This window comes from Eurosta solidaginis, chromosome 2, assembly GCF_040869045.1.
Source record: "Eurosta solidaginis isolate ZX-2024a chromosome 2, ASM4086904v1, whole genome shotgun sequence".
Taxonomy (NCBI): domain Eukaryota; kingdom Metazoa; phylum Arthropoda; class Insecta; order Diptera; family Tephritidae; genus Eurosta; species Eurosta solidaginis.
Window position 1 is genome coordinate 289,025,185 of NC_090320.1, and position 26,919 is coordinate 289,052,103.

Consider the following 26,919-nt stretch of genomic DNA (forward strand, 5'->3'; position numbering starts at 1 on the left):
TATTCGAATTTAAAATTTTTCAATTTATTTTCGAAGTCACTGTTTTTTGAATCATTTAACCACTTTCATTTATTAATAATAAATATTGTAAAATATCATAAATATTTATTGTAAAAAACAATTTGTAAAATAAATGTTTACTAATTTTGCATTTAAATTTTTAATTCCATTCATCATTTAATAATGCAAACATTTTTACATTCTTTTCTAATTTTAGGTTTTGGTTTTGCAGTTTATTAAATTATCACAACAACAACATAGCCATTATCAAATCCCATAAACTTTTATTTGCAACAAACACGAACACAACCATAACATAAGTCAATTGGCAACAAAAATAAAATTATTGACGCGAATAGAATTATATATATTACATATGTATTTGTAAGCTTAAGGGTACAAGAGACAGCTGACGATTAAAAAAGTAAAAAAAAAAATTTCGTAATGCTTTAAAATTTGCAATTCAAATGGTATCAAATATTTAGTCTTAGAAAATATGTTAGTTATTTTAGTGTTTCGTTTGTAATGGTGATTTGATAAATAAAAATGATATTTTCTACGCAAAATTGGCCGTATATAAACACAGTCGTAAAATAAATAATAACATGCTTACCATATATTACGCTCAAATTTCTTTTTTTTGTGAGTTTAAAAAATAATGAACGTTATGTCCTACAAATTATTTACTTCTAAGACTCAGCATGCATTTAGCGATAACAAATTGCTTAACGCTTTTTTCTAATAAAAAAAAAAATAGTATGTAATGCTTTGTTATAATTTTTTGCTTGTTTTTTAAGTATTGTTTCTAATATAATTTTTTATACAAACAAAATGCATACATTACTAAAAACCACTTATTTTAAGCCCATATATATGGTACAATCTTTTTTATAGCTCTTATAATATAGAAGTAAACGGGATATTCATTTCACAAGGTTTTTTCGCTTTTACATGAATGACCCTAACTTAATTACATTATTTTTTAACTAAAAAAAAAAAACTTCGACATTTTTTGTAAATATCTTCAGTTTATTGTATTTTTATTTAGGACTAAAAAAAAATTTGCACGTGAATAAATTGTTATGTAGTTCAACTTTGTGTAAGTCCAAGTACAAATTTTGACAAGATCTGACGCATGCCACTCGTATTTGAAAACAATAACCCTCTATATTTTTCCTTTCAAATATCTTTAAAACGGCTAGAGTTGAAGTTTAAAACTTTTTTAAATTTTCAAATATCGGATAATTAAATCGAAAATCAGATATCCGAACAATGTTGAAATTATCATAATTTGATAATTTTAATATTTGAGTGTTAGCTTAAAAATCAATTTTAAGATCACATATTTCGAAATAGGCAACCATGCAACTACTGTCCCAATAGGCGACTAACACACACAAAAGATTAAAAGGGTTGTGTAACACAACATTGAACATTGTTTTTAAGTTCAACAATCGAATATTTCAAAAACCTGCCAAATTTAGAGTTAAAAATGATTTAGAAGTTCGAATTTTTGGAAATATCATATAATATTATAAATTGAATTGTTCAAAACGATTGTTCTTTTTCTTTGTCCGATAATCAAATAATGTCAAAAAATTTGTCTTAAACTCGAATTTAACGGCAACATTTGATGATAGAGCTCAAAGCAGGTTTAATGTTCAAATATTTGTCAATATGTAGTTGGAAAATCGAACCCTATACCTTTGAGTTTAAATTCAGAAAGATGGAACTCATAGCCGGAAAGTAGAACTCGGAATTCGAGAGTAATTGTGTGAACTTTTAATAAAAATTTTAAAGTTAAAACAACATTTTCTGATTTTAAAAAAGAAATTCTGAAGTTGAAATCAGGCATGTATTCGAATTTCCGAAATTTTTAAAAAGCAATCAATTTCCAAAAAAATTTAAAAACGTTCTGGCAATATACTTACACATGTTGCAGTTTAACTGAAATAGAATAAAAAATCTAATTTCAAATTTCAAACCCAAAATTAAACTAAAACAAAATATGATTAGACATAAAAATATATTTATTATACTCAATGAAATGATATACATATGTTAGAAAAATGTCTTCAAAACAATAAAATATGCACAAAAAAAAAAAAAAAAAAAATTTACTAACTAAATAAAGGATTCAGTTTTAAAAGGTTTAAATATCGTCAACATAACTAATGCTATTTATTCAATGAACATTATACCAAAGTATGTATTGATGTAACGACTGTTCAAGAGCAGTAATCAATAAATAAGATGATGCATACGCTAACAAATATCAGACACTGAAAGAAATCACCACATTAGTATTAACACAAAATACATAAGAAAGCAAATATCTAATAATATCAATAGCTACACTCAGAAAAAAATTTCCAAAAATAGGAATGATATTTAGACTTAGAAATGGTTTCCCCAATTAACATAAGCATATTTTCAATAATAAAAACATGTTCCCAAAAACAAAGAATTTTTCTTGTTTTAAGGAAAAAATTAATAAACCTAAATTTCATTGCCCTGTAGGAATATTTCTATGAGTGTAGATATATAGACATAGTTACAAGAAAAAAAAAAGTAAAATACTAAATGTATGTGTGTTTCCGTTTTAATAATAGTAAAAATATCGTTTGTGTATGTAATCGTAGTATATGCATATAAAATAAAATTAAAATAAAATATATGCCAAAAAAAAATCAATATTAATTTGCATACCTTTGCGATATTATGTCTAATGAAGTGTTGATTTAGTACTCATGGAATGTGGTATAGTTTTTTTTTTTGCCCGAGAACCTTAGCAACACAAGGCTCCCTACCGTACAAGTACAACTCCCCGCGCTATTACTGCCAAATATACCGGGGACATGTAGGCTGGGTACAAAATCCTACGTTAGTTGGATAGTTAGAACTCCGTCTGATTCCATGAAATTCACAGCAAACATTGGCTGCACGTTTTGGGCGGTTGAGGCAGCTGTGTCCCCTTAGGTTTTTTTTTTTAAATTTGATTTATACACTTAATTTTTATACTCAGCTGAGCAGAGCTCACAGAGTATATTAATTTTGTTCGCATAACGCTAATCCGTAACGGCATAAACTAATCGAGATAGATATAGACGGTGGTCGCGGTGCCACGCCCATTGTCCAAAATTGTACCAATTTTCTATTCTGCGTCATAAGGTCAACCCACCTACCTAGTTTCATCGCTTTATCCCTATTTGGTAATGAATTATGGCACTTTTTCGGTTTTTCGAAATTTTCGATATCGAAAAAGTGGGCGTGGTTATAGTCCGATTTCGTTCATTTTAAATAGCGATCTGAGATGAGTGCCAAGGAATTTACATACCAAATTTCATTAAGATGCCTCAAAATTTACTCAAGTTATCATGTTTACGGACAGACGGACATGGCTAAATGAATTTCTTTTTTCGCCCAGATCATTTTGATATATAGAAGTCTATATCTACAGACAAACACACAACAACAAATAAACACAAAACAATTAACGCGCCAAAACAACAAACCCACAAAAAAGGTCAAACAACTAAAATTACGGACTTTTACCTGCCTCATTCAGCCACACAAATCGATCAGTAAAAACCACGCTCGGTTTTGAATGAGCACACATCACATACACATAACTAAACATACACATAACTAAACATACACATGCACCATTTTGACAATACCTGCTCATGTACCTACGAATTATAAATACAGGACAAACGACAACAACAGACCAGAAAGAAAATCGTCACTGATGATGGCACAACGCCGAAACCGGTTTGTCTCGAAACCAAATTTAGCAAGGGATGACGGAAAATCCTTCCCATATACATCACTATCTCGATTAGTTTATGCCGTTGCTGGGTACCATTATGCGAATAAAATTAATATACTCTGTGAGCTCTGCTTAGCTGAATATAAAAAGAGTCGCCGTGTGTAAATATGATAAGCAACTCCAAAAGAGAAGTTGCCGGTAATCAGCATCCAATTTAATTATCGCTTTTGATGTTGTATGACCAGCTGTTTTTATTGATTTGACCAAATTAGTGGTCAAATTCGACCAAGTGAAAACCAAGCTATAGATTGTTATAACGTTAATTTAGTCATTTGCAAAGTATTTGATGTTGGGAATATGTAAGAATTTCTGCAGGTTAAATGCCACTTTATTTATTTTCCAAGAAATACTTCTTTGTTTACTTTTGAACAAGTGAAAAATATCTTAAAAACAGTTTTTTTGTTGTTCAAATAAATGGGTGAGTCATTTTAAAACCTTAATTAATGCGCTTTGTTTAAACAAATGGCAAAAACTAGAAAAATAATAACTTAAAAACAAGTAAGGAAGGCTAAGTTCGGGTGTAATCGAGCATTACATACTCAGATGAGAGTTTTGGAGACAAATGGCTGACTTCGTAAATGCATATTGCAAAGCATAAGCTGCGCTTTATTGCGCAAGCTATGCAAAACAAAAATGTTTTGTATCACTGCTTTCCATCACAAATGCATGAATAAAATTTATCATGCACAAAAATGACAACCGATGTGCATGAAAAAGAGTTGTCATACATAAACGAACACACTGCATCATCAATAAACAAAGCTGTGTTGAAAACGAACATTATGCTCTATCATACTGCATTGCAATATGCATTTACGAATTCAGCCTATTTTAAAAGGGAGTGGGCCTTAATTCTGTAGGTGGATGCCTTTTCGAAATATCGCCATAAAGGTGACTCTAGATATGGGTATCAAATGAAAGGTATTAAAGGGGGTTTTAAAAGGGAGTGTCCCTAAGTTGTATATGTGAATTCGTTTTCGAGATATCGGCCAAAATGTGTACCGGGGTGACCTAGAACATCATCTGTCGGGTACCGCTAATTTATTTATACATATATGTAATACCACGAACAGTATTCCTGCCATGATTCCAAGAGCTTTTGATTTCGCCCTGCAGAACTTTTTTATTTTCTTCTACTTAATATGGTAGGTTTCACACCGATTTTACAAAGTTTTTTCTAAAGCTATATTTTGCGTCAATAAACCAATCCATGTTTCATCTCTTTTTTATACTCAGTTGAGCAGAGCTCACAGAGTATATTAAGTTTGATTGGATAACGGTTGGTTGTACAGGTATAAAGGAATCGAGATAGATATAGACTTCCATATATCAAAATCATCAGTATCAAAAAAAATTTGATTGAGCCATGTCCGTCCGTCCGTCTGTCCGTTAACACGATAACTTGAGTAAATTTTGAGGTATCTTGATGAAATTTTGTATGTAGGTTCCTGGGCACTCATCTCAGATCGCTATATAAAATGAACGAAATCGGACTATAACCACGCCCACTTTTTCGATATCGAAAATTTCGAAAAACCGAAAAATGCGATAATTCATTGCCAAAGACGGATAAAGCAATGAAACTTGGTAGATGGGTGTACCTTATAATGCAGAATAGAAAATTAGTAAGATTTTGGACAATGGGCGTGGCACCGCCCACTTTTAAAATAAGGTAATTTAAAAGTTTTGCAAGCTGTAATTTGGCAGTCGTTGAAGATATCATGATGAAATTTGGAAGGAACGTTTCTACTATTAATATATATGTGCTAAATAAAAATTAGCAAAATCGGATGAAGAACACACCCACTTTTTGAAAAAAAATTTTTTAAAAGTCAAATTTTAACAAAAAATTTAATATCTTTACTGTGTATAAGTAAATTAAGTCAACATTCAACTCAAGTAATGACATGATGCAACAAAATACAAAAATAAAAGAAAATTTCAAAATGGGCGTGGTTCCGCCAATTTTCATTTAGTTTGTCTAGAATACTTTCAATGCCATAAGTCGAACAAAAATTTACCAATCCTTCTTAAATTTGGTAGGGGCATAGATTCTATGACGGTAACTGTTTTCTGTGAAAATTGGCGAAATCGGTTGAAGCCACGCCCAGTTTTTATACACAGTCCACCATCTGTACTGTCCACCGATAACTTGAGCAAAAACTGATATATCTTTACTAAACTTAGTCCACGTACTTATCTGAACTCACTTTATCTTGGTATAAAAAATGGCCTAAATCCGACTATAACCACGCCCACTTTTTCGATATCGAAAATTACGAAAAATTAAAAAAATGCCATAATTCTATACCAAATACGAAAAAAGGGATGAAACATGGTAATTTGATTGGTTTATTGACGCAAAATATAACTTTAGAAAAAACTTTGTAAAATGGGTGTGACACCTACCATATTAAGTAGAAGAAAATGAAAAATTTCTACAGGGCGAAATCAACAGCCCTTGGAATCTTGGCAGGAATACTGTTCGTGGTATTACATCTATCTAATATCTAATCTAATATATATTATAAATGGGAAAGTTTGGATGTTAAGATGTTTGGATGTTTAGATGTTTGGATGTTTGGATGTTTGGATGTTTGGATGTTTGGATGTTTGTCCAGACGTTTGTCTTTGTGACTCAATAACGCAAGAACGGTTGGACCGATTTGGATGAAATTTTGCACACATATAGCCAATAGTCTAGAAGGATCTACTAGCTATATATTTTTCAAAAGGGGCGTGGTCCCCGCCCCCTAGGAACAGTTATAATTTAATTATTATATTTTTTCGTCTTTGCGACTGAATCACGCCAGAATGGCTACACGGATTTTGATGAAATTTGGGACACAGACAGTAGTCTACTAGCGTAATTTTTTTCGAACATGGAAAGAGGGATGGGTGTCCCACGACCCTTCGAGAAATTATTTTTCATAATTTTTACACATTGTAACTTTACGTATACTGGCCTTCACCAATATCACAGACTCAAGGGGTCAAATAAGTCGAGGGCTTACAAAGTAAACTGTGACACCCTCCGCCCGCCCCCCTTTATCACCCCTCTGGTGTAAAATCCATAAATTGTTATAACTCAATCTAAATTTTCTCCTAAATCAATAGTTTTTGGTATCTGGTACATACAGAACGAGATCTAGACAATTTTGGAGGAACGATCAGTGGTCCTCTCCTCTACTCCCGCCATCCGCCCTCCATCAATTGTTTTTATTAGCACGCTTTTATTAGCTTTACCTGTATGTTTATATCTAACTTTTTATTCGCTCCAATGCGCCTGCTGCCTTATTAACATGGTTTTATGATTAGCTTCACCTTATTTGTAATCACGTAAGGGTCATATCGAGACCCTTCCGGGATCATTTCTGGATGGTTTTCGGGATCGGTCCGGGATTACGCCGGGGTAATTTCGGGACTTTTTCGGGACTATTTCGGGATCATTTTGGGACCCTTCCGGGATCATTTCTGTATAGTTTACGGGATCCCGTCGGGGTTATTTTGGAACATTTTCGGGACTATTCCGGAATCATTTCGGGACTATTTCGCTATCATTTGGGGACCCTTCCGGCATCATTTCTGGATGGTTTTCGGGATCCGTGCGGGATCTCGTCAGGGTCATATGGGGACTTTTTCGGGATCATTTGAGGGCTCTTCCGGCATCATTTCTGGATGGTTTTCGGGATCCGTCCGGGATATCGTCGGGGTCATTTGGGGACTTTTTCGGGATCATTTGGGGGCTCTTCCGGCATCATTTCTGGATGGTTTTCGGGATCCGTCCGGGATCTCGTCGGGGTCATTTGGGGACTTTTTCGGGATCATTTTGGGGCTCATCCGGCATCATTTCTGGATGGTTTTCGGGATCCGTCCGGGATCCCGTCGGGGTCATTTCGGGACTTTTTCGCGACTAATACGGGATCATTTGGGAACCCTTTCGGCATAATTTCTGGATGGTTTTCGGGATCCGTCCGGGATCCCGCCGGGGTAATTTCGGGACTTTTTCGCGACTAATACGGGATCATTTGGGAACCCTTTCGGCATCATTTCTGGATGGTTTTCGGGATCCGTCCGGGATCCCATTAGGGTAATTTCGGGACTATTAGGGGATCATTTGGGAACCTTTCCGGCATCATTTCTGGATAATTTTCGGGATCCGTCCGGGATGCCGACGAGGTCATTTCGGGACTATTTCGGGATCATTTGGGATACCTACCGGCACCATTTCTGGATGGTTTTTGGGATTCGTCCGGGATCCCGTCGTGGTCCTTTCGGGACTTTTTTTCGACTAATACGGGATCCTTTGCGGACCCTTTCGGCATCTTTCTGGATAGTTGTCGGGATCCCGTCACGGTCATTTCGGGACTATTAGGGGATCATTTGAGGACCTTTCCGGCATCATTTCTGTATTGTTTTCGGAATCCTTTCGGGATCCCGTCAGGGTCATTTTGGGACTTTTTTGGGGCTAATACGGGATCATTTGGGGATCCTCTAGGGGTCGTTTCGTGACTTTTTCTGTTTTATTTCGGGATCATTTGGGGACCCTTCCGGCATAATTTCTTGATGGTTTGCCGGATCCATCAGGGTCATTTCGGGACCATTTTGGGATCATTTGGGGACCCTTCCGAGATCATTTCTGGATCCGTCCGGGATGCCGTAGGAGCCATTTCGGGATCTTTTGTTACTTTTCCGGGATAGTTTTTGGACCCTTCCGGGATCATTTCTGGATCTGTGCGGGATCCCATCTGGGTCATTTCCGGACTATTTCGGGATCATTTTGGGATCCTTCCGGAATCATTTCTGTATGGTTTTGCCGATCCGTTGTTGATTCCCTCGGAGCCATTTCGGAACCTTTTCTGGAGTATGTCGGGGTCATTTGGGGACTTTTTCGGGATCATTTGGGGCTCTTCCGGCATCATTTCTGGATGGTTTTCGGGATCCGTCCGGGATATCGTCGGGGTCATTTGGGGACTTTTTCGGGATCATTTGGGGGCTCTTCCGGCATAATTTCTGGATAGTTGTCGGGATCCGTTCGGGATCCCGTCACGGTCATTTCGGAACTATTAGGGGATCATTTGAGGACCTTTCCGGCATCATTTCTGAATAGTTTTTGGAATCCTTTCGGGATCCCGTCAGGGTCATTTCGGGGCTTTTTCGGGATCATTTAAGGATGGCTTTCAGGATTCGTCCGGGAACCCGTCAGGGTAATTTCTGGACTTTTCCGAGACTATTTCGGGATCATTTTGGGACCTTCCCAAGATCATTTCTGGATGGATTTCGGGATTTGTCCGGGATGCCCTCAGGGTCATTTTGGGACTATTAGGTGAGCATTTGAGGACCGTTCCGGCATCACTTCTGGATGGTTTTCGGTATCCGTTCAGATTCCCGTCGGAATAATTGCGGGACTTTTTCGGGATCATTGGGGTCCCTTCCAAAATCATTTCTGGATGGTTTTTGGGATTCGTCCGGCATCCCGTCGGGGTCATTTCGGGACTTTTTCTCGACTAATACGGGATCATTTGCGGGCCCTTTCGGTATCATTTCTGGATAGTTGTCGGAATCCGTTCGGGATCCCGTCAGGGTCTTTTCGGAACTATTGGGAGGTCATTTGAGGACCTTTCCGGCATCATTTCTGGTTAGTTTTCGGGATCCTTTCCGGGTCCCATCAGGGTCATTTCGGGACTTTTTCGGCATCATTTAAGATTGGTTTTCAGGATTCGTCCGGTATCCGTCAGGGTAATTTCTGGACTTTTGCCAGACTATTTCGGGATAATTTTGGGACCCTCCCAAGATCATTTCTGGATGGATTTCGGGATCTGTCCGGGATGCCGTCAGGGTCATTCTGGGACTATTAAGTGATCATTTGAGGACCTTTTCGGCATCACTTCTGGATGGTTTTCGGTATCCGCTCAGGATCCCGTCGGAATTATTGCGGGACTTTTTCGGTATCATATGGTGTCCCTTCCGGCATCATTTCTGGCTGGTTTTTGGGATTCGTCCGGCATCCCGTCGGGTTCATTTCGGGACTTTTTCTCGCCTAATACGGGATCATTTGCGGGCCCTTTCGGCATCATTTCTAGATAGTTGTCGGGATCCGTTCGGGATCCCGTCAGGGTCTTTTCGGAACTATTAGGTGATCATTTGAGGACATTTCCGGCATCATTTCTGGATAGTTTTCGGGATCCTTTCGGGGTCCAGTCAGGGTCATTTCGGGACTTTTTCGGGATCATTTAGAGATGGCTTTCAGGATTCGTCCGGGAACCCGTCAGGGTAATTTCTGAACTTTTCCGAGACTATTTCGGGATAATTTTGGGACCTTCCCAAGATCATTTCTGGATGTATTTTGGGATCAGTCCGGGATGCCGTCAGGGTCATTTTGGTATTAGGTGATCATTTGAGGACCTTTCCGGCATCACTTCTGGATGGTTATCGGTATCCGATCAGCATCCCCTCGGAATCATTGCGGGACTTTTTCGGGATCATTTGGATCCCTCCCAAGATCATTTCTGGATGGATTTCGGGATCTGTCCGGGATCCCGTCAGGGTCATTTAGAGGTGCGTTCGAGATTCCGTCAGGGTCATTTCGGGACTTCTTCGGGAATATATCGGGATCATTTCTGGATGGGTGATGGGATCCGTCCATGACCCCTTAAGGGTCATTTCGGGACTATTAGGTGATCATTTGAGGACCTTTCCGGCGTCACTTCTGGATGATTTTCTGTATCCGTTCGGGATCCCGTCGGAATCAATGCGGGACTTTTACGGAATCATTTGGGATTCCTTCCGGCATCATTTCTGGATGGTTTTCGGGATTTGTCCGGGATCCCGTCGGGGTTATTTCGGGACCTTTTCGGGGCTAATACGGGATCATTTGGGGATCCTCTAGGGGTCGTTTCGTGACTTTTTCTGTATTATTTCAGGATCATTTTGGGACCCTTTAGGCATAATTTCTTGATGGTTTGCCGGATCCATCAGGGTCATTTCGGGACCATTTTGGGATCATTTGGGGACCCTTCCGAGATCATTTCTGGATCCGTCCGGGATGCCGTAGGACCCATTTCGGGATTTTTTGTTACTTTTCCGGGATAGTTTTTGCACCCTTCCGGGATCATTTCTGGATCTGTGCGGGATCCCATCTGGGTCAATTCCGGACTATTTCGGGATCATTTTGGAATCCTTCCGGAATAATTTGTGTATGGTTTTCGCGATCCGTCGTTGATTCCCTCGGAGCCATTTCGGAACCTTTTCTGGAGTATGTCGGGGTCATTTGGGGACTTTTTCGGGATCATTTGGGGCTCTTCCGGCATCATTTCTGGATGGTTTTCGGGATCCGTGCGGGACCTCGTCGGGGTCATTTGGGGACTTTTTCGGGATCATTTGGGGGCTCTTCCGGCATCATTTCTGGATGGTTTTCGGGATCCGTCCGGGATCCCGTCTTGGTCATTTCGGGACTTTTTCTCGACTTATACGGGATCATTTCGGGACCTTTTCGGCATCATTTCTGTATGGTTTTCGGGATCCCTTCCGGGTAATTTTGGGACTTTTTCTCGACTAATGCGGGTTCATTTGAGGTACCTTCCGGCATCATTGCTAGATGGTTTTCGGGATCCGTGGGATCCGTCCAGGATCCAATCAGGGTCATTTCGGGACTATTTCGGGATCATTGGGGTACCTTCCGGGATCATTTCTGGATCTGTGCGGGATCCCATCTGGGTCAATTCCGGACTATTTCGGGATCATTTTGGAATCCTTCCGGAATCATTTCTGTATGGTTTTCGCGATCCATCGTGGATCCCCTCGGAGCCATTTCGGAACTTTTTCTGGAGTTAGTCGGGATAATTGAGGGACCCTTCCTGGATATTTTCTGGATGGTTTCTGAGATCCGTCCGGGAGCCCGTCAGGGTAATTTCGGAACTTTTTCGGGACTATTTCGGGATCAATTTGGTACCCTTCAGGCATCATTTCTGTGTGGTTATCTGGATAAGTCTAGAATCGTGTCGTTGTCATTTCGGGTTTTTTTGGGACTACTTCGGGAACTTTTGGAAACACTTCCGGGGCGTTTCTGGATGGTTTTCGGGATCCGTCCGCGATAGCGTCGGGGTCATTTCGTGGCTTTTTCTGGATAATTTCGTTATCATTTTGGGATCCTATCAGGTTATCAGCTCATAAAGTTCTTTTTTTTACTCAATTACAAAAATAAAATGCCTTAGACAGAAAAAAAATTTTAAACAGATAACTTTATAAGCAGGCTAACGTGAATAGCCCACATATTTCATTTTCTCCTTGCGGACGGGGCCGCGGGTAAAGGCTAGTATATATTATAAATGGGAAAGTTTGGATGTTAAGATGTTTGGATGTTTGGATGTTTAGATGTTTGGATGTTTGGATGTTTGGATGTTTGGATGTTTGTCCAGACGTTTGTCTTTGTGACTCAATAACGCAAGAACGGCTGGACCGATTTGGATGAAATTTTGCACACATATAGCCAATAGTCTAGAAGGATCTACTAGCTATATATTTTTCAAAAGGGGCGTGGTCCCCGCCCCCTAGGAACAGTTATAATTTAATTATTATATTTTTTCGTCTTTGCGACTGAATCACGCCAGAATGGCTACACGGATTTTGATGAAATTTGGGACACAGACAGTAGTCTACTAGCGAAATTTTTTTCGAACATGGAAAGAGGGGTGTGGGTCCCACGACCCTTCGAGAAATTATTTTTCATAATTTTTACACATTATAACTTTACGTATACTGGCCTTCACCAATATCACAGACTCAAGGGGTCAAATAAGTCGAGGGCTTACAAAGTAAGCAGTGATACCTTCCGCCCGCCCCCCTTTATCTCCCCCTCTGGTGTAAAATCCATAAATTGTTATAACTCAATCTAAATTTTCTCCTAAATCAATAGTTTTTGGTATCTGGTACATACAGAACGAGATCTAGACAATTTTGGAGGAACGATCAGTGGTCCTCTCCTCTACTCCCGCCATCCGCCCTCCATCAATTGTTTTTATTAGCAAGCTTTTATTAGCTTTACCTGTATGTTTCTATCTAACTTTTTATTCGCTCCAATGCGCCTGCTGCCTTATTAACATGGTTTTATAATTAGCTTCACCTTATTTGTAATCCCGTAAGGGTCATATCGAGACCCTTCCGGGATCATTTCTGGATGGTTTTCGGGATCGATCCGGCATCATTTCTGGATGGTTTTCGGGATCCGTCCGAGATCCCGTCGGGGTCATTTCGGGACTTTTTCGCGACTAATACGGGATCATTTGATAACCCTTTCGGCATCATTTCTGGATGGTTTTCGGGATCCGTCCGGGATCCCGTCGGGGTCATTTCGGGACTTTTTCGCGACTAATACGGGATCATTTGGGAACCCTTTCGGCATCATTTCTGGATGGTTTTCGGGATCCGTCCGGGATCCCATTAGGGTAATTTCGGGACTATTAGGGGATCATTTGGGAACCTTTCCGGCATCATTTCTGGATAATTTTCGCGATCCGTCCGGGATGCCGACGAGGTCATTTCGGGACTATTTCGGGATCATTTGGGATACCTACCGGCATCATTTCTGGATGGTTTTTGGAATTCGTCCGGGATCCCGTCTTGGTCCTTTCGGGACTTTTTTTCGACTAATACGGGATCATTTGCGGACCCTTTCGGCATCATTTCTGGATAGTTGTCGGGATCCCGTCACGGTCATTTCGGGACTATTAGGGGATCATTTGAGGACCTTTCCGGCATCTTTTCTGTATTGTTTTCGGAATCCTTTCGGGATCCCATCAGGGTCATTTTGGGACTTTTTCGGGGCTAATACGGGATCATTTGGGGATCCTCTAGGGGTCGTTTCGTGACTTTTTCTGTTTTATTTCGGGATCATTTGGGGACCCTTCCGGCATAATTTCTTGGTGGTTTGCCGGATCCATCAGGGTCATTTCGGGACCATTTTGGGATCATTTGGGGACCCTTCCGAGATCATTTCTGGATCCGTCCGGGATGCCGTAGGAGCCATTTCGGGATTTTTTGTTACTTTTCCGGGATAGTTTTTGGACCCTTCCGGGATCATTTCTGGATCTGTGCGGGATCCCATCTGGGTCATTTCCGGACTATTTCGGGATCATTTTGGGATCCTTCCGGAATCATTTCTGTATGGTTTTCGCGATCCGTCGTTGATTCCCTCGGAGCCATTTCGGAACCTTTTCTGGAGTATGTCGGGGTCATTTGGGGACTTTTTCGGGATCATTTGGGGCTCTTCCGGCATCATTTCTGGATGGTTTTCGGGATCCGTGCGGGACCTCGTCGGGGTCATTTGGGGACTTTTTCGGGATCATTTGGGGGCTCTTCCGGCATCATTTCTGGATGGTTTTCGGGATCCGCCCGGAATATCGCCGGGGTCATTTGGGGACTTTTTCGGGATCATTTGGGGGCTCTTCCGGCATCATTTCTGGATAGTTTTCGGGATCCGTCCGGGATCCCATCAGGGTAATTTCGGGACTATTAGGGGATCATTTGTGGACCTTTCCGGCATCCTTTCTGGATAATTTTCGGTATCCGTCCGGATGCCGACGAGGTCATTTCGGGATTATTTCGGGATCATTTGGGATACCTACCGGCATCATTTCTGGATGGTTTTTGGGATTCGTCCGGGATCCCGTCGGGGTCATTTCGGGACTTTTTCTCGACTAATACGGGATCATTTGCGGACCCTTTCGGCATAATTTCTCGATAGTTGTCGGGATCCGTTCGGGATCCCGTCACGGTCATTTCGGAACTATTGGGGGATCATTTGAGGACCTTTCCGGCATCATTTCTGGATAGTTTTTGGAATCCTTTCGGGATCCCGTCAGGGTCATTTCGGGGCTTTTTCGGGATCATTTAAGGATGGCTTTCAGGATTCGTCCGGGAACCCGTCAGGGTAATTTCTGGACTTTTCCGAGACTATTTCGGGATCGTTTTGGGACCTTCCCAAGATCATTTCTGGATGGATTTCGGGATTAGTCCGGGATGCCCTCAGGGTCATTTTGGGACTATTAGGTGAGCATTTGAGGACCGTTCCGGCATCACTTCTGGATGGTTTTCGGTATCCGTTCAGATTCCCGTCGGAATAATTGCGGGACTTTTTCGGGATCATTGGGGTCCCTTCCGACATCATTTCTGGATGGTTTTTGGGATTCGTCCGGCATACCGTCGGGGTCATTTCGGGACTTTTTCTCGACTAATACGGGATCATTTGTGGGCCCTTTCGGTATCATTTCTGGATAGTTGTCGGAATCCGTTCGGGATCCCGTCAGGGTCTTTTCGGAACTATTGGGAGATCATTTGAGGACCTTTCCGGCATCATTTCTGGTTAGTTTTCGGGATCCTTTCCGGGTCCCATCAGGGTCATTTCGGGACTTTTTCGGCATCATTTAAGATTGGTTTTCAGGATTCGTCCGGGATCCGTCAGGGTAATTTCTGGACTTTTCCCAGACTATTTCGGGATAATTTTGGGACCCTCCCAAGATCATTTCTGGATGGTTTTTGGGATTCGTCCGGCATCCCGTCGGGTTCTTTTCCGGACTTTTTCTCGACTAATACGGGATCATTCGCGGGCCCTTTCGGCATCATTTCTAGATAGTTGTCGGGATCCGTTCGGTATCCCGTCAGGGTCTTTTCGGAACTATTAGGTGATCATTTGAGGACATTTCCGGCATCATTTCTGGATAGTTTTCGGGATCCTTTCGGGGTCCAGTCAGGGTCATTTCGAGACTTTTTCGGGATCATTTAGAGATGGCTTTCAGGATTCGTCCGGGAACCCGTCAGGGTAATTTCTGAACTTTTCCGAGACTATTTCGGGATATTTTTGGGACCTTCCCAAGATGATTTCTGGATGGATTTTGGGATCAGTCCGGGATGCCGTCAGGGTCATTTTGGTATTAGGTGATCATTTGAGGACCTTTCCGGCATTACTTCTGGATGGTTTTCGGTATCCGATCAGGATCCCCTCGGAATCATTGCGGGACTTTTTCGGTATCATTTGGGGTCCCTCCCAAGATCATTTCTGGATGGATTTCGGGATCTGTCCGGAACCCCGTCAGGGTCATTTCGGGACTTTTTCTCGACTAATACAGGATCATTTAGGGTAGCTTCCGTCATCATTGCTAGATGGTTTTCGGGATCCGTCCGGGATCCCGTCGGGGTCATTTCGGGAATATTTCGGGATCATTTGGGGTACCTTCCGGCTTCATTTGTAGATGGTTTTCGGGATCCGTCCGGGATCCCATCAGGGTCATTTCGGTACTATTTCGGGATCATTTGAGATACCTTCCGGCACCATTTCTAGATGGTTTATGGGATCCGTTCGGGATCCCGTCAGGTTCATTACGGAACTATTTCGGGATCCTTTGGGGTACCTTCCGGCATCATTTCTATATGGTTTTGAGGATCCGTCCGGGATCCCGTCGGGGTCATTTCGGGAATTTTTCTCGACTAATACGGGATCATTTGGGGACGCTTTCGGCATCATTTCTGGATGGTTTTCGGGATCCGTCCGGGATCCCGTCTTGGTCATTTCGGGACTTTTTCTCGACTTATACGGGATCATTTCGGGACCTTTTCGGCATCATTTCTGTATGGTTTTCGGGATCCCTTCCGGGTAATTTTGGGACTTTTTCTCGACTAATGCGGGTTCATTTGAGGTACCTTCCGGCATCATTGCTAGATGGTTTTCGGGATCCGTGGGATCCGTCCAGGATCCAATCAGGGTCATTTCGGGACTATTTCGGGATCATTGGGGTACCTTCCGGCTTCATTTCTAGACGGTTTTCTGGATCCGTCCGGGATCCCGTCGGGGTAATTGCGGGACTTTTTCTCGACTAATACGGGATCATTTGGGGTAGCTTCCGGCATCATTGCTAGATGGTTTTCGGGATCCGTCCGGGATCCCGTCAGGGTCATTTCGGTACTATTTCGGGATCATTTGGGGTACCTACCGGCTTCATTTCTAGATGGTTTTCGGGATCCGTCCGGGATCCCGGCAGGGTCATTTCGGGACTATTTCGGTATCATTTGGGGTACCTTCCGGCTTCATTTCTAGATGGTTTTCTGGATCCGTCCGGGATCCCGTCGTGGTAATTTCGGGACTTTTTCTCGACTAATACAGGATCATTTAAGGTAGCTTCCGTCATCATTGCTAGATGGTTTTCGGGATCCGTCCGGGATCCCGTCTTGGTCATTTCGGGACTTTTTCTCGACTTATACGGGATCATTTGGGGACCCTTTCGGCATCATATCTGGATGCTTTTCGGGATCCATCCGGGAACCCGTCGGGGTCATTTCGGGACTTTTTCTCTACTAATACGGGATCATTTGGGGACGCTTTCGGCATCATTTCTGGATGGTTTTCGGGATCCGTCCCGGATCCCGTCGGGGTCATTTGGGGTACCTTCCGGCATCATTTCTAGATGGTTTTCGGGATCCGTCCGGGATCCCGTCGGGGTCATTTCGGAACTTTTTCTCGACTAATACGGGATCATTTGGGGATGCTTTCGGCATCATTTCTGGATGGTTTTCGGGATCCGTCCGGGATCCCGTCTTGGTCATTTCGGGACTTTTTCTCGACTTATACGGCATCATTTGTGGACGTTTTCGGCATCATTTCTGGATGGTTTTCGGGATCCGTCCGGGATCCCGTCTTGGTCATTTCGGGACTTTTTCTCGACTTATACGGGATCATTTGGGGACCCTTTCGGCATCATATCTGGATGCTTTTCGGGATCCGTCCGGGAACCCGTCGGGGTCATTTCGGGACTTTTTCTCGACTAATACGGGATCATTTGGGGACGTTTTCGGCATCATTTCTGGATGGTTTTCGGGATCCGTCCGGGATCCCGTCGGGGTCATTTCGGGAATATTTCGGGATCATTTGGGGTACCTTCAGGCATCATTTCTAGATGGTTTTCGGGATCCGTCCGGGATCCCGTCGTGATAATTTCGGGACTTTTTCTCGACTAATACAGGATCATTTAGGGTAGCTTCCGTCACCATTGCTAGATGGTTTTCGGGATCCGTCCGGGATCCCGTCTTGGTCATTTCGCGATTTTTTCTCGACTTATACGGGATCATTTGGGGACCCTTTCGGCATCATATCTGGATGCTTTTCGGGATCCGTCCGGGAACCCGTCGGGGTCATTTCGGGACTTTTTCTCGACTAATACGGGATCATTTGGGGACGTTTTCGGCATCATTTCTGGATGGTTTTCGGGATCCGTCCGGGATCCCGTCTTGGTCATTTCGGAACTTTTTCTCGACTTATACGGGATCATTTGGGGACCCTTTCGGCATCATTTCTGGATGGTTTTCGGGATCCGTCCGGGATCCCGTCTTGGTCATTTCGGGACTTTTTCTCGACTTATACGGCATCATTTGTGGACGTTTTCGGCATCATTTCTGGATGGTTTTCGGGATCCGTCCGGGATCCCGTCTTGGTCATTTCGGGACTTTTTCGCTTCTAATACGGGATCATTTGGGGACCTTTTCGGCATCATTTCTGTATGGTTTTCGGGATTCGTTCGGGATCCCTTCAGGGTAATTTTGGGACTTTTTCTCGACTAATACGGGTTCATTTGAGGTACCTTCCGGAATCATTGCTAGATGGTTTTCGGGATCCGTCCAGGATCCAATCAGGGTCATTTCGGGACTATTTCGGGATCATTGGGGTACCTTCCGGCATCATTTCTAGATGGTTTTCGGGATCCGTCCGGGATCCCGTCGTGATAATTTCGGGACTTTTTCTCGACTAATACAGGATCATTTAGGGTAGCTTCCGTCACCATTGCTAGATGGTTTTCGGGATCCGTCCGGGATCCCGTCTTGGTCATTTCGCGATTTTTTCTCGACTTATACGGGATCATTTGGGGACCCTTTCGGCATCATATCTGGATGCTTTTCGGGATCCGTCCGGGAACCCGTCGGGGTCATTTCGGGACTTTTTCTCGACTAATACGGGATCATTTGGGGACGTTTTCGGCATCATTTCTGGATGGTTTTCGGGATCCGTCCGGGATCCCGTCTTGGTCATTTCGGAACTTTTTCTCGACTTATACGGGATCATTTGGGGACCCTTTCGGCATCATATCTGGATGCTTTTCGGGATCCGTCCGGGAACCCGTCAGTGTCATTTCGGGACTTTTTCTCGACTAATACGGGATCATTTGGGGACGCTTTCGGCATCATTTCTGGATGGTTTTCGGGATCCGTCCGGGATCCCGTCGGGGTCATTTCGGGAATATTTCGGGATCATTTGGGGTACCTTCCGGCATCATTTCTAGATGGTTTTCGGGATCCGTCCGGGATCCCGTCATGGTCATTTCGGTACTATTTCGGGATCATTTGAGATACCTTCCGGCACCATTTCTAGATGGTTTATGGGATCCGTTCGGGATCCCGTCAGGTTCATTACGGAACTATTTCGGGATCCTTTGGGGTACCTTCCGGCATCATTTCTATATGGTTTTGAGGATCTGTCCGGGATCCCGTCGGGGTCATTTCGGGAATTTTTCTCGACTAATACGGGATCATTTGGGGATGCTTTCGGCATCATTTCTGGATGATTTTCGGGATCCGTTCGGTATCCCGTCGAGGTCATTTCGGGACTATTTCGGGATCATTTGGGGTACCTTCAGGCATCATTTCTAGATGGTTTTCGGGATCCGTCCGGGATCCCGTCGGGGTCATTTCGGTACTGTTTCAGGATCATTTGAGGTACCTTCCGGCACCATTTCTAGATGGTTTTAGGGATCCGTCCGGGATCCCGTCAGGGTCATTTCGGGACTATTTCGGGATACCTTCCGGCATCATTTCTGGATAGTTTTCGGGATCCATCCGGGATCCCAACGGGGTCAATACAGGACTTTTTCTCGACTAATACGGGATGATTTGGTGACCCTTTCGGCATTATTTCTGGATGCTTTTCGGGATCCGTCAGGAATTCCGTCGGGGTCATTTCAGAACTTTTTCGGGACTAATACGGGATAATTAGGGGAGCCTTTCGGCATAATTTCTGGATGGTTTTCGGGATCCGTACGGGATCCTGCCAGGGTCATTTCGGGATCATTTGGGGTACCTTCCGGCATCATTTCTATATGATTTTGAGGATCCGTCCGGGATCCCGTCGGGGTTATTTCGGGACTTTTTATCGACTGGTATCGGATCATTTGGAGACCCTTTCGGCATAATTTCTGGATGGTTTTCGGGATCCGTCCGGGATCCCTTCCGGGTTATTTCGGAACTTTTTCGGGACTATTTCGGGATCATTTGGGGTATTTTCCGGCATCATTTCTGTATGGTATTCGGGATCATTTGGGGTCCCTTCCGGCATAATTTCTGGATGGTTTGCGGTCATTTCGGGATCATTTCTGGATAGTTTTTGGGATCCGTGCGGGATCCCGTCGGGGTAATTTCTGGACTTTTCAGAGATTGTTTCGGGATTATTTTGGGCCCTTCCAAGATCATTTCTGGATGGATTTCGAGATCTGTCCGGGATCCCGTCAGGGTCATTTAGGAGTCTGTTCGAGATCCCGTCAGGGTCATTTCGGTACTATTAGGGGATCATTTGAGGATCTTTCCGGCATCATTTCTGGATAGTTTTCGGAATCCGTCTGAGATCCCGTCGGGGTCATTTCAGGACTTTTTCGGGACTAATACGGGATCATTTTGGGACCCTTCCGGAATAATTTCTGTATGGTTTTCGCGATCCGTCGTGGATCCCCTAAGGACCCTTCCTGGATATTTTCTGGATGGTTTTTGAGAACCGTCCGGGAGCCCGTCAGGGTCATTTCGGAACTTTTTCGGGACTATTTCGGGATCATTTTGGTACCCTTCACGCATCATTTCTTTGTGGTTCTCTGGATAAGTTTAGAATCGTGTCGTTGTCATTTCGGGGTTTTTGGGAATATTCCGGGAACTTTTGGAGACCCTTCCGTGGCATTTCTAGATGGTTTTCGGGATCTGTCCGCGATAGCGTCGGGGTCATTTCGTGGATTTTTCTGGATAATTTCGGGATCATTTGGGGATCCTATCAGGTTATCAGCTCATTTAGTTATTTTTTTACTCAATTACAAAAATAAAATGTATTAGACAGAAACATCTTTTTAAACAGATAACTTGATAAGCAGGCTAACGTGAATATCCCATATATTTAATTTTCTCCTTGCGGACGGGGCCGCGGGTAAAGGCTAGTATATAAATAAATTAGCAGTACCCGACAGATGATTTTCTGGATCAGCCTGGTCCACATTTTGGTCGATATCGCGAAAACGCCCTCACATATACATCTAAGGGCCACTCGCTTTTAAAACCCTCATTAACACCTTAAATTGATACCCATATCGTACAAATACATTCTAGTCACCCCTGGCCCACCTTTATAGCGATATCTCGAAAAGGCGTCCACCTATACACCGAAGGCCCACTCGCTTTTAAAATACTCATTAGCACCTTTCATTTGATACCTATATCGTACAAACACATTCTAGAATCACCCCTGGTTCACCTTTATGGCGATATCTCGAAACGGCGTCCACCTAGGGAACTAAGGATTACTCCCTTTTAAAATACTCGTTAACACCTTTCATTTGATACCCATATCGTACAAACATAATCTAGAGTCACCCCTGGTCCACCTTTATGGCGATATCACGAAAAGGCGTTCACCTATAGAACTAAAGCCCATTCCCTTTTAAAATAGTCATTAACACCTTTCATTTGATGCCCATATCGTACAAACACATTCTAGAGTCACCTCTGTTCCACCTTTATGGCGATATCTCGAAAAGGCGTTCACCTATAGAACTAAGGCCCATCCCCTTTTAAAATACTCATTAACACCTTTCATTTGACACCTAGAGTCAGCCCTGATCCACCTTTATGGTGATATCCCTAAATGGCGTCCATCCATAGAACTATGGCCTACTCTCTCTTAAAATACGCTTTAATACCTTCCATTTGATACACATGTCATACAACCAAATTCCAGTGTTACCCAGGTTAATTTTCCTACATGGTGATTTTCCCTTATTTTGTCTCCATAGCTCTCAACTGAGTATGTAATGTTCGGTTACACCCGAACTTAGCCTTCCTTACTTGTTCATATTTGGTACAGAATTATGTAATTTTTTTCATTTATCGAAATTTTCGATATCGAAAAAGTGGACGTGGTCATAGTCGGATTTCGCGCATTTTTAATACCAATATAAAGTGAGTGCAGATAAGTAAGTGAACTAAGTTTAGTAAAGATATATCGATTTTGACTCAAGTTATCGTGTTAAAGGCCGAGCGGAAGGACAGACGTCCGACTGTGTATAAAACTGGGTGTGGCTGCAGCCGATTTCGCCCGTTTTTCACAAAGAACAGTTATCGTCATAGAAGCGGTACTTTTACCAAATTTCACAAGGATTGGTAAATTTTTGTTCGACTTATGGCATTAATAGTATTCTAGACAAATTAAATGAAAAAGGGCGGAGCCACGCCGATTTTGAAATTTTCTTTTATTTTTGTATTTTGTTCCACCATATCATTACTGGAGTTGAATTTTGACATAATTTACTTATATACTGTAAAGATATTAAATTTTTTGTTAAAATTTGACTTAAAATTTTTTTTAAAAAGTGGGCGTGTTCGTCATCCGATTTTGCTCATTTGTATTTAAACACATACAGTAATAGGTGTAACGTCCCTGCCAAATTTCATCATAACATCTTTACCGACTGCCAAATTACAGCTTGCAAAACTTATAAATTACCTTTTTTTAAAAGTGAGGGTTGCCACGCCCATTGTCCAAATTTTTTTAGTTTTCTATTCTTCGTCATATGGTCAACACTACCTACCAAGTTTCATCGCTTTATCCGTCTTTGGTAATGAATTATCGCACTTTTTCGGTCTTTCGAAATTTTCGATATCGAAAAAGTGCGCGTGGTTATAGTCCGATTTCGTTCATTATACTCAGCTGAGCAGAGCTCACAGAGTATATTAATTTTGTTCTCATAACGGTACCACGTAACGGCATAAACTAATCGAGATAGATATAGACTTCTGTATATCAAACTGATCTGGGCGAAAAAAGAAATTAATTTAGCCATGTCCGTCCGTCCGTCCGTCTGTCTGTCCGTGAACACGATAACTTTAGTACATTTTGAAGTATCTTAATGAAATTTGGTATGTAAGTTCCTCGGCACTCATCTCAGATCGCTATCTAAAACAAGTAAGGAAGGCTAAGTTCGGATGTAACCGAACATTACATACTCAGCTGCTCAGGAGACAAAATAAGGGAAAATCGCCATGTAAGAAAATGAACCTAGGGTAACCCTGGAATGTTTTTGTATGGCATGGGTATCAAATGAAAGGTCTTATAGAGTATTTTAAAAGGGAGTGGGCCTTAGTTCTATAGGTGGACACCTTTTCGAGATATCGCCATAAAGGTGGACCAGGGGTGACTCTAGAATGTGTTTGTACGATATGGGTGTCAAATGAAGGGTGGTACTGAGTATTTTAAAAGGGAGTGATCCTTAGTTCTATAGGTGGACGTCTTTTCGAGATAATAATAATAATACCCAACGGGTTAATACCCTCCAAAGCCCGCCTGACCGGCGCGAGGGGCGCATCCTTATGATGCACGGATTTGTTTTTGCCGAGTTGTTGACAGGCTGAGGTTTGTTAAGCTTCGAGATCTAAAACTGCTCAGCTACTGAATAAAAATCATCAGCTGATTGCTGCACATAACAGTTAGAAATTACATATCAGTTAGAAATTATACATATACATACCACATTGTTAAATAAGTGAACATTTTTGGTTTATTTGATTTTTTGTTTGTTTGTTAAGAGTTAAGATAGCATAAGACAGTTTTCTTTAAGGTAAAAAGTGAATCCGTTATATCAAATGAATTAGAAGGAGTGTTAAAATCATGACACAAACACCGAAAAGGTTCATTTAATTCGAAATTAGTTCTACACTGCCTCAAAAGAAGAGGTTGTAATGTCTCGACACACGTGATGGGACGCTAGAGTTTACTTCGTTCAAAAGAATTGGACTAGAAATCAATGTATTTAGGAGTTTAGCCATAAATATAACGCCTAGCATTTCTCTGCGTCTTGCAAGAGTTGGAAGATTGATAAGCTTCAACCGACTAGTATAAGGTGGAAGATTATACGCAGAGTCCCACTGAAAATACCTTAAAGAGAAAATTAGAAATTGATTTTGTATTGATTCAAGTCTATCTGCATGAACTCGATATTGTGGATTCGTATTCTACTATCGGTCTAACTAAAGTGATGAAAAGAGTTTTAGTTACATATGGGTTTAAGCTAGATGTTCCCCAATATAAACAAAATTATTATTTATATAATATGATGTGTGTTTGTTTATTTTGGCTTTAAGGAATACTAAGATTTTTTTCTTAATTTTGAGGATTTCTTGAAAATATATTTTGTGTTTGTATGAAATGGGTATCAAACCAAAGGTATTAAAGAGTATTCCTGTAGGAATGAAAACGGCGACCTTGTAACTGATGTCCAGAGAGTGCTTAGATTATGGAGGGAACACTTCTCTGCTCTCCTAAATGGAGGCAGCAATTCACCGCGCAGAGATGAAGAACCCGATCCCGCAATCGATGATGATGGAATATATGTCCCCCCGCCCGATTATGACGAAGTTAGAATAGCAATAACCAGATTGAAAAACAACAAGGCCGTGGGCGCTGATGGATTGCCTGCGGAGCTATTCAAGTTCGGCGGCGAGGAGTTGGTAAGGCGCATGCAGCAGCTTCTTAGCAAAATATGGGCGGACGAAAGCATGCCCGACGGTTGGAATCTAAGTGTTCTTTGCCCAGTCCACAAGAAGGGGGATACTGCAAAATGTACCAACTATCGTGGAATCAGCCTTCTTAATATCGCATATAAGGTCCTTTCAAGTGTATTGTGCGAAAGATTGAAGCCCACCGTGAACCGGCTGATTGGACCTTATCAGTGCGGCTTCAGACCTGGTAAATCTACCATCGACCAGATTTTCACAATGCGCCAAATCTTGGAAAAAACCCGTGAAAAGAGAATCGACACACATCACCTCTTCGTCGACTTTAAAGCCGCCTTCGACAGCACGAAAAGGAGCTGCCTATATGCCGCTATGTCTGAATTTGGTTTCCCCGCAAAACTTATACGGCTGTGCAAAATGACGTTGAGCAACACCATCAGCTCAGTCAGAATTGGGAAGGACCTCTCCGAGCCGTTCGAAACTAAACGAGGTTTCAGACAGGGTGACCCCCTATCGTGCGATTTCTTTAATTTGATGCTGGAGAAAATTATACTAGCTGCAGAACTTAACCGCACTGGAACAATATACTATAAAAGCGTGCAATTACTGGCATATGCTGATGACATTGATATCATCGGCCTAAACACCCGCGCTGTTAGTTCTGCTTACTCCAAGCTGGAAAAAGAAGCGGTAAAGATGGGTTTGATGGTGAATGAGAACAAAACGAAGTACCTGCTGTCATCGAGCAAAGAGTCAGCGCATATGCGCCTTGGCAACCACGCTACTGTTGGCAGCCATAATTTCGAAATAGTAAAAGACTTCGTTTATTTGGGAACCAGCATCAACACTAGCAACAACATCAGCATTGAAATCCAGCGAAGAATCAATCTTGCCAATAAATGCTACTTTGGACTAGGTAGGCAATTGAAAAGTAAAGTCCTCTCTCGGCGAACGAAAATCATACTCTACAAGTCACTTATCGTAGCCGTCCTGCTATATGGGGCAGAAGCATGGACCATGACAACAGCAGATGAAGCGGCTTTGGGAGTGTTCGAGAGAAAAGTTCTTCGAAAGATTTATGGACCTCTACGCGTTGGCGATGGCGAGTACCGAAGAAGATTTAATGATGAGCTGTACGAGCTATACGCAGACATCAACATAGTCCAGCGAATTAAAACGCAGCGGCTGCGCTGGCTAGGCCATGTTATGCGAATGAAAGATGATGCTCCGGCCAAGAAAGTGTTTCTATCGGAACCCGCCTATGGAAGCAGAGGTAGAGGGCGGCCCCCACTCCGTTGGAAGGACCAGGTGGAAAACGATTTAAACTCCCTTGGTGTGACCAATTGGCGCCGGTTGGCGGAGCGAAGGAGCGACTGGCGCGCCTTGTTGGACGGCCATAACCGTTTAGACGGTTAAGCGCCAATTAAGTAAGTAAGTAAGTAAAGAGTATTATAAAATGTAGTAGGCCTTAGTTCTATAGGTGGACGCCTTTTCGAGATATCGACCAAAATGTGGACCAGGGTGACCCAGAACATTATCTGTCAGGTACCTCTAATTTATTTATATATGTAATTCCACGAACAGTATTCCTGCCATGATTCCAGGGCTTTTTGATTTCGCCCTGCAGAACTTTTTCATTTTCTTCTACTTAATATGGTAGGTGTCACACCCATTTTACAAAGTTTTTTCTAAAGTTATATTTAGCGTCAAAAAACCAATCCAATCACCATTTTCATCCCTTTTTTCGTATTTGTTATAGAAATTTGAAATTTTTTTAATTTTTCTAAATTTTCGATATCGAAAAAGTGGCCGTGGTAATAGTCCGGATTTCGCCCATTTTTAATACCAAGATAAAGTGAGTTGAGATAAGTATGTGAACTAAGTTTGGTAAAGATATATCGATTTTTGCTCGTGTTATCGTCCTAACGGCCGAGCGGAAGGACAGACGGTCGAAACATTTACTCCAGTTATCGTGTTTATGGACAGACGGACAGACATGGCTAAATGAATTTCTTGTTTCGTCTAGAACGGGGTACCTTTATGCGAACAAAATTAATATACTCTGTGAGCTCTGCTCAGCTGAGTATAACAAAAACAATAAAAAGCATTTGAAAAGCAAATCAAAACAAACATATCTAATGCTTGGTTTTCATTAGGTCAAAATTACTGACATCAAAACTGCCTCAAGTTGACCCTGTGTTAAGTTGGTGTCAAAGGTGTTTCATTCTGTCACATTACTAACTCAAAGTCGATAAAGAAGTTTATGGTCAAAATCCACGCTAAAATATTGT

General features: G+C 42.1%; 2 protein-coding genes across 12 annotated transcripts in view; one reads left to right on the forward strand and one right to left on the reverse strand.

Annotated features, from left to right (window-relative positions):
- Positions 1 to 2,577, forward strand: part of Ziz (dedicator of cytokinesis protein Ziz) — a 132,292-nt gene extending 129,715 nt beyond the window's left edge. For all 6 annotated transcript variants that reach the window (XR_010949919.1, XR_010949920.1, XM_067768420.1 and 3 more), the window contains one exon: positions 218 to 2,577. Coding sequence is in view for 4 of the 6 variants with exons in the window: in XM_067768420.1 (XP_067624521.1) it covers positions 218 to 240 (23 nt within the window). In the remaining 2 variants the exon portion in view is untranslated. The remainder of the gene's footprint in view (positions 1 to 217) is intronic.
- The window catches only part of LOC137241140 (tropomyosin-1-like), an 857,608-nt gene that overhangs the window by 196,270 nt on the left and 634,419 nt on the right, over positions 1 to 26,919 (reverse strand). For 2 of the 6 annotated variants that reach the window (XM_067768424.1, XM_067768427.1), the window contains one exon: positions 1,932 to 1,947. The exons of the other annotated variants lie outside the window; for them this stretch is intronic. The gene's annotated coding sequence lies outside the window, so the exon portion shown is untranslated. The remainder of the gene's footprint in view (positions 1 to 1,931; positions 1,948 to 26,919) is intronic. 6 annotated transcript variants of the gene reach the window in all.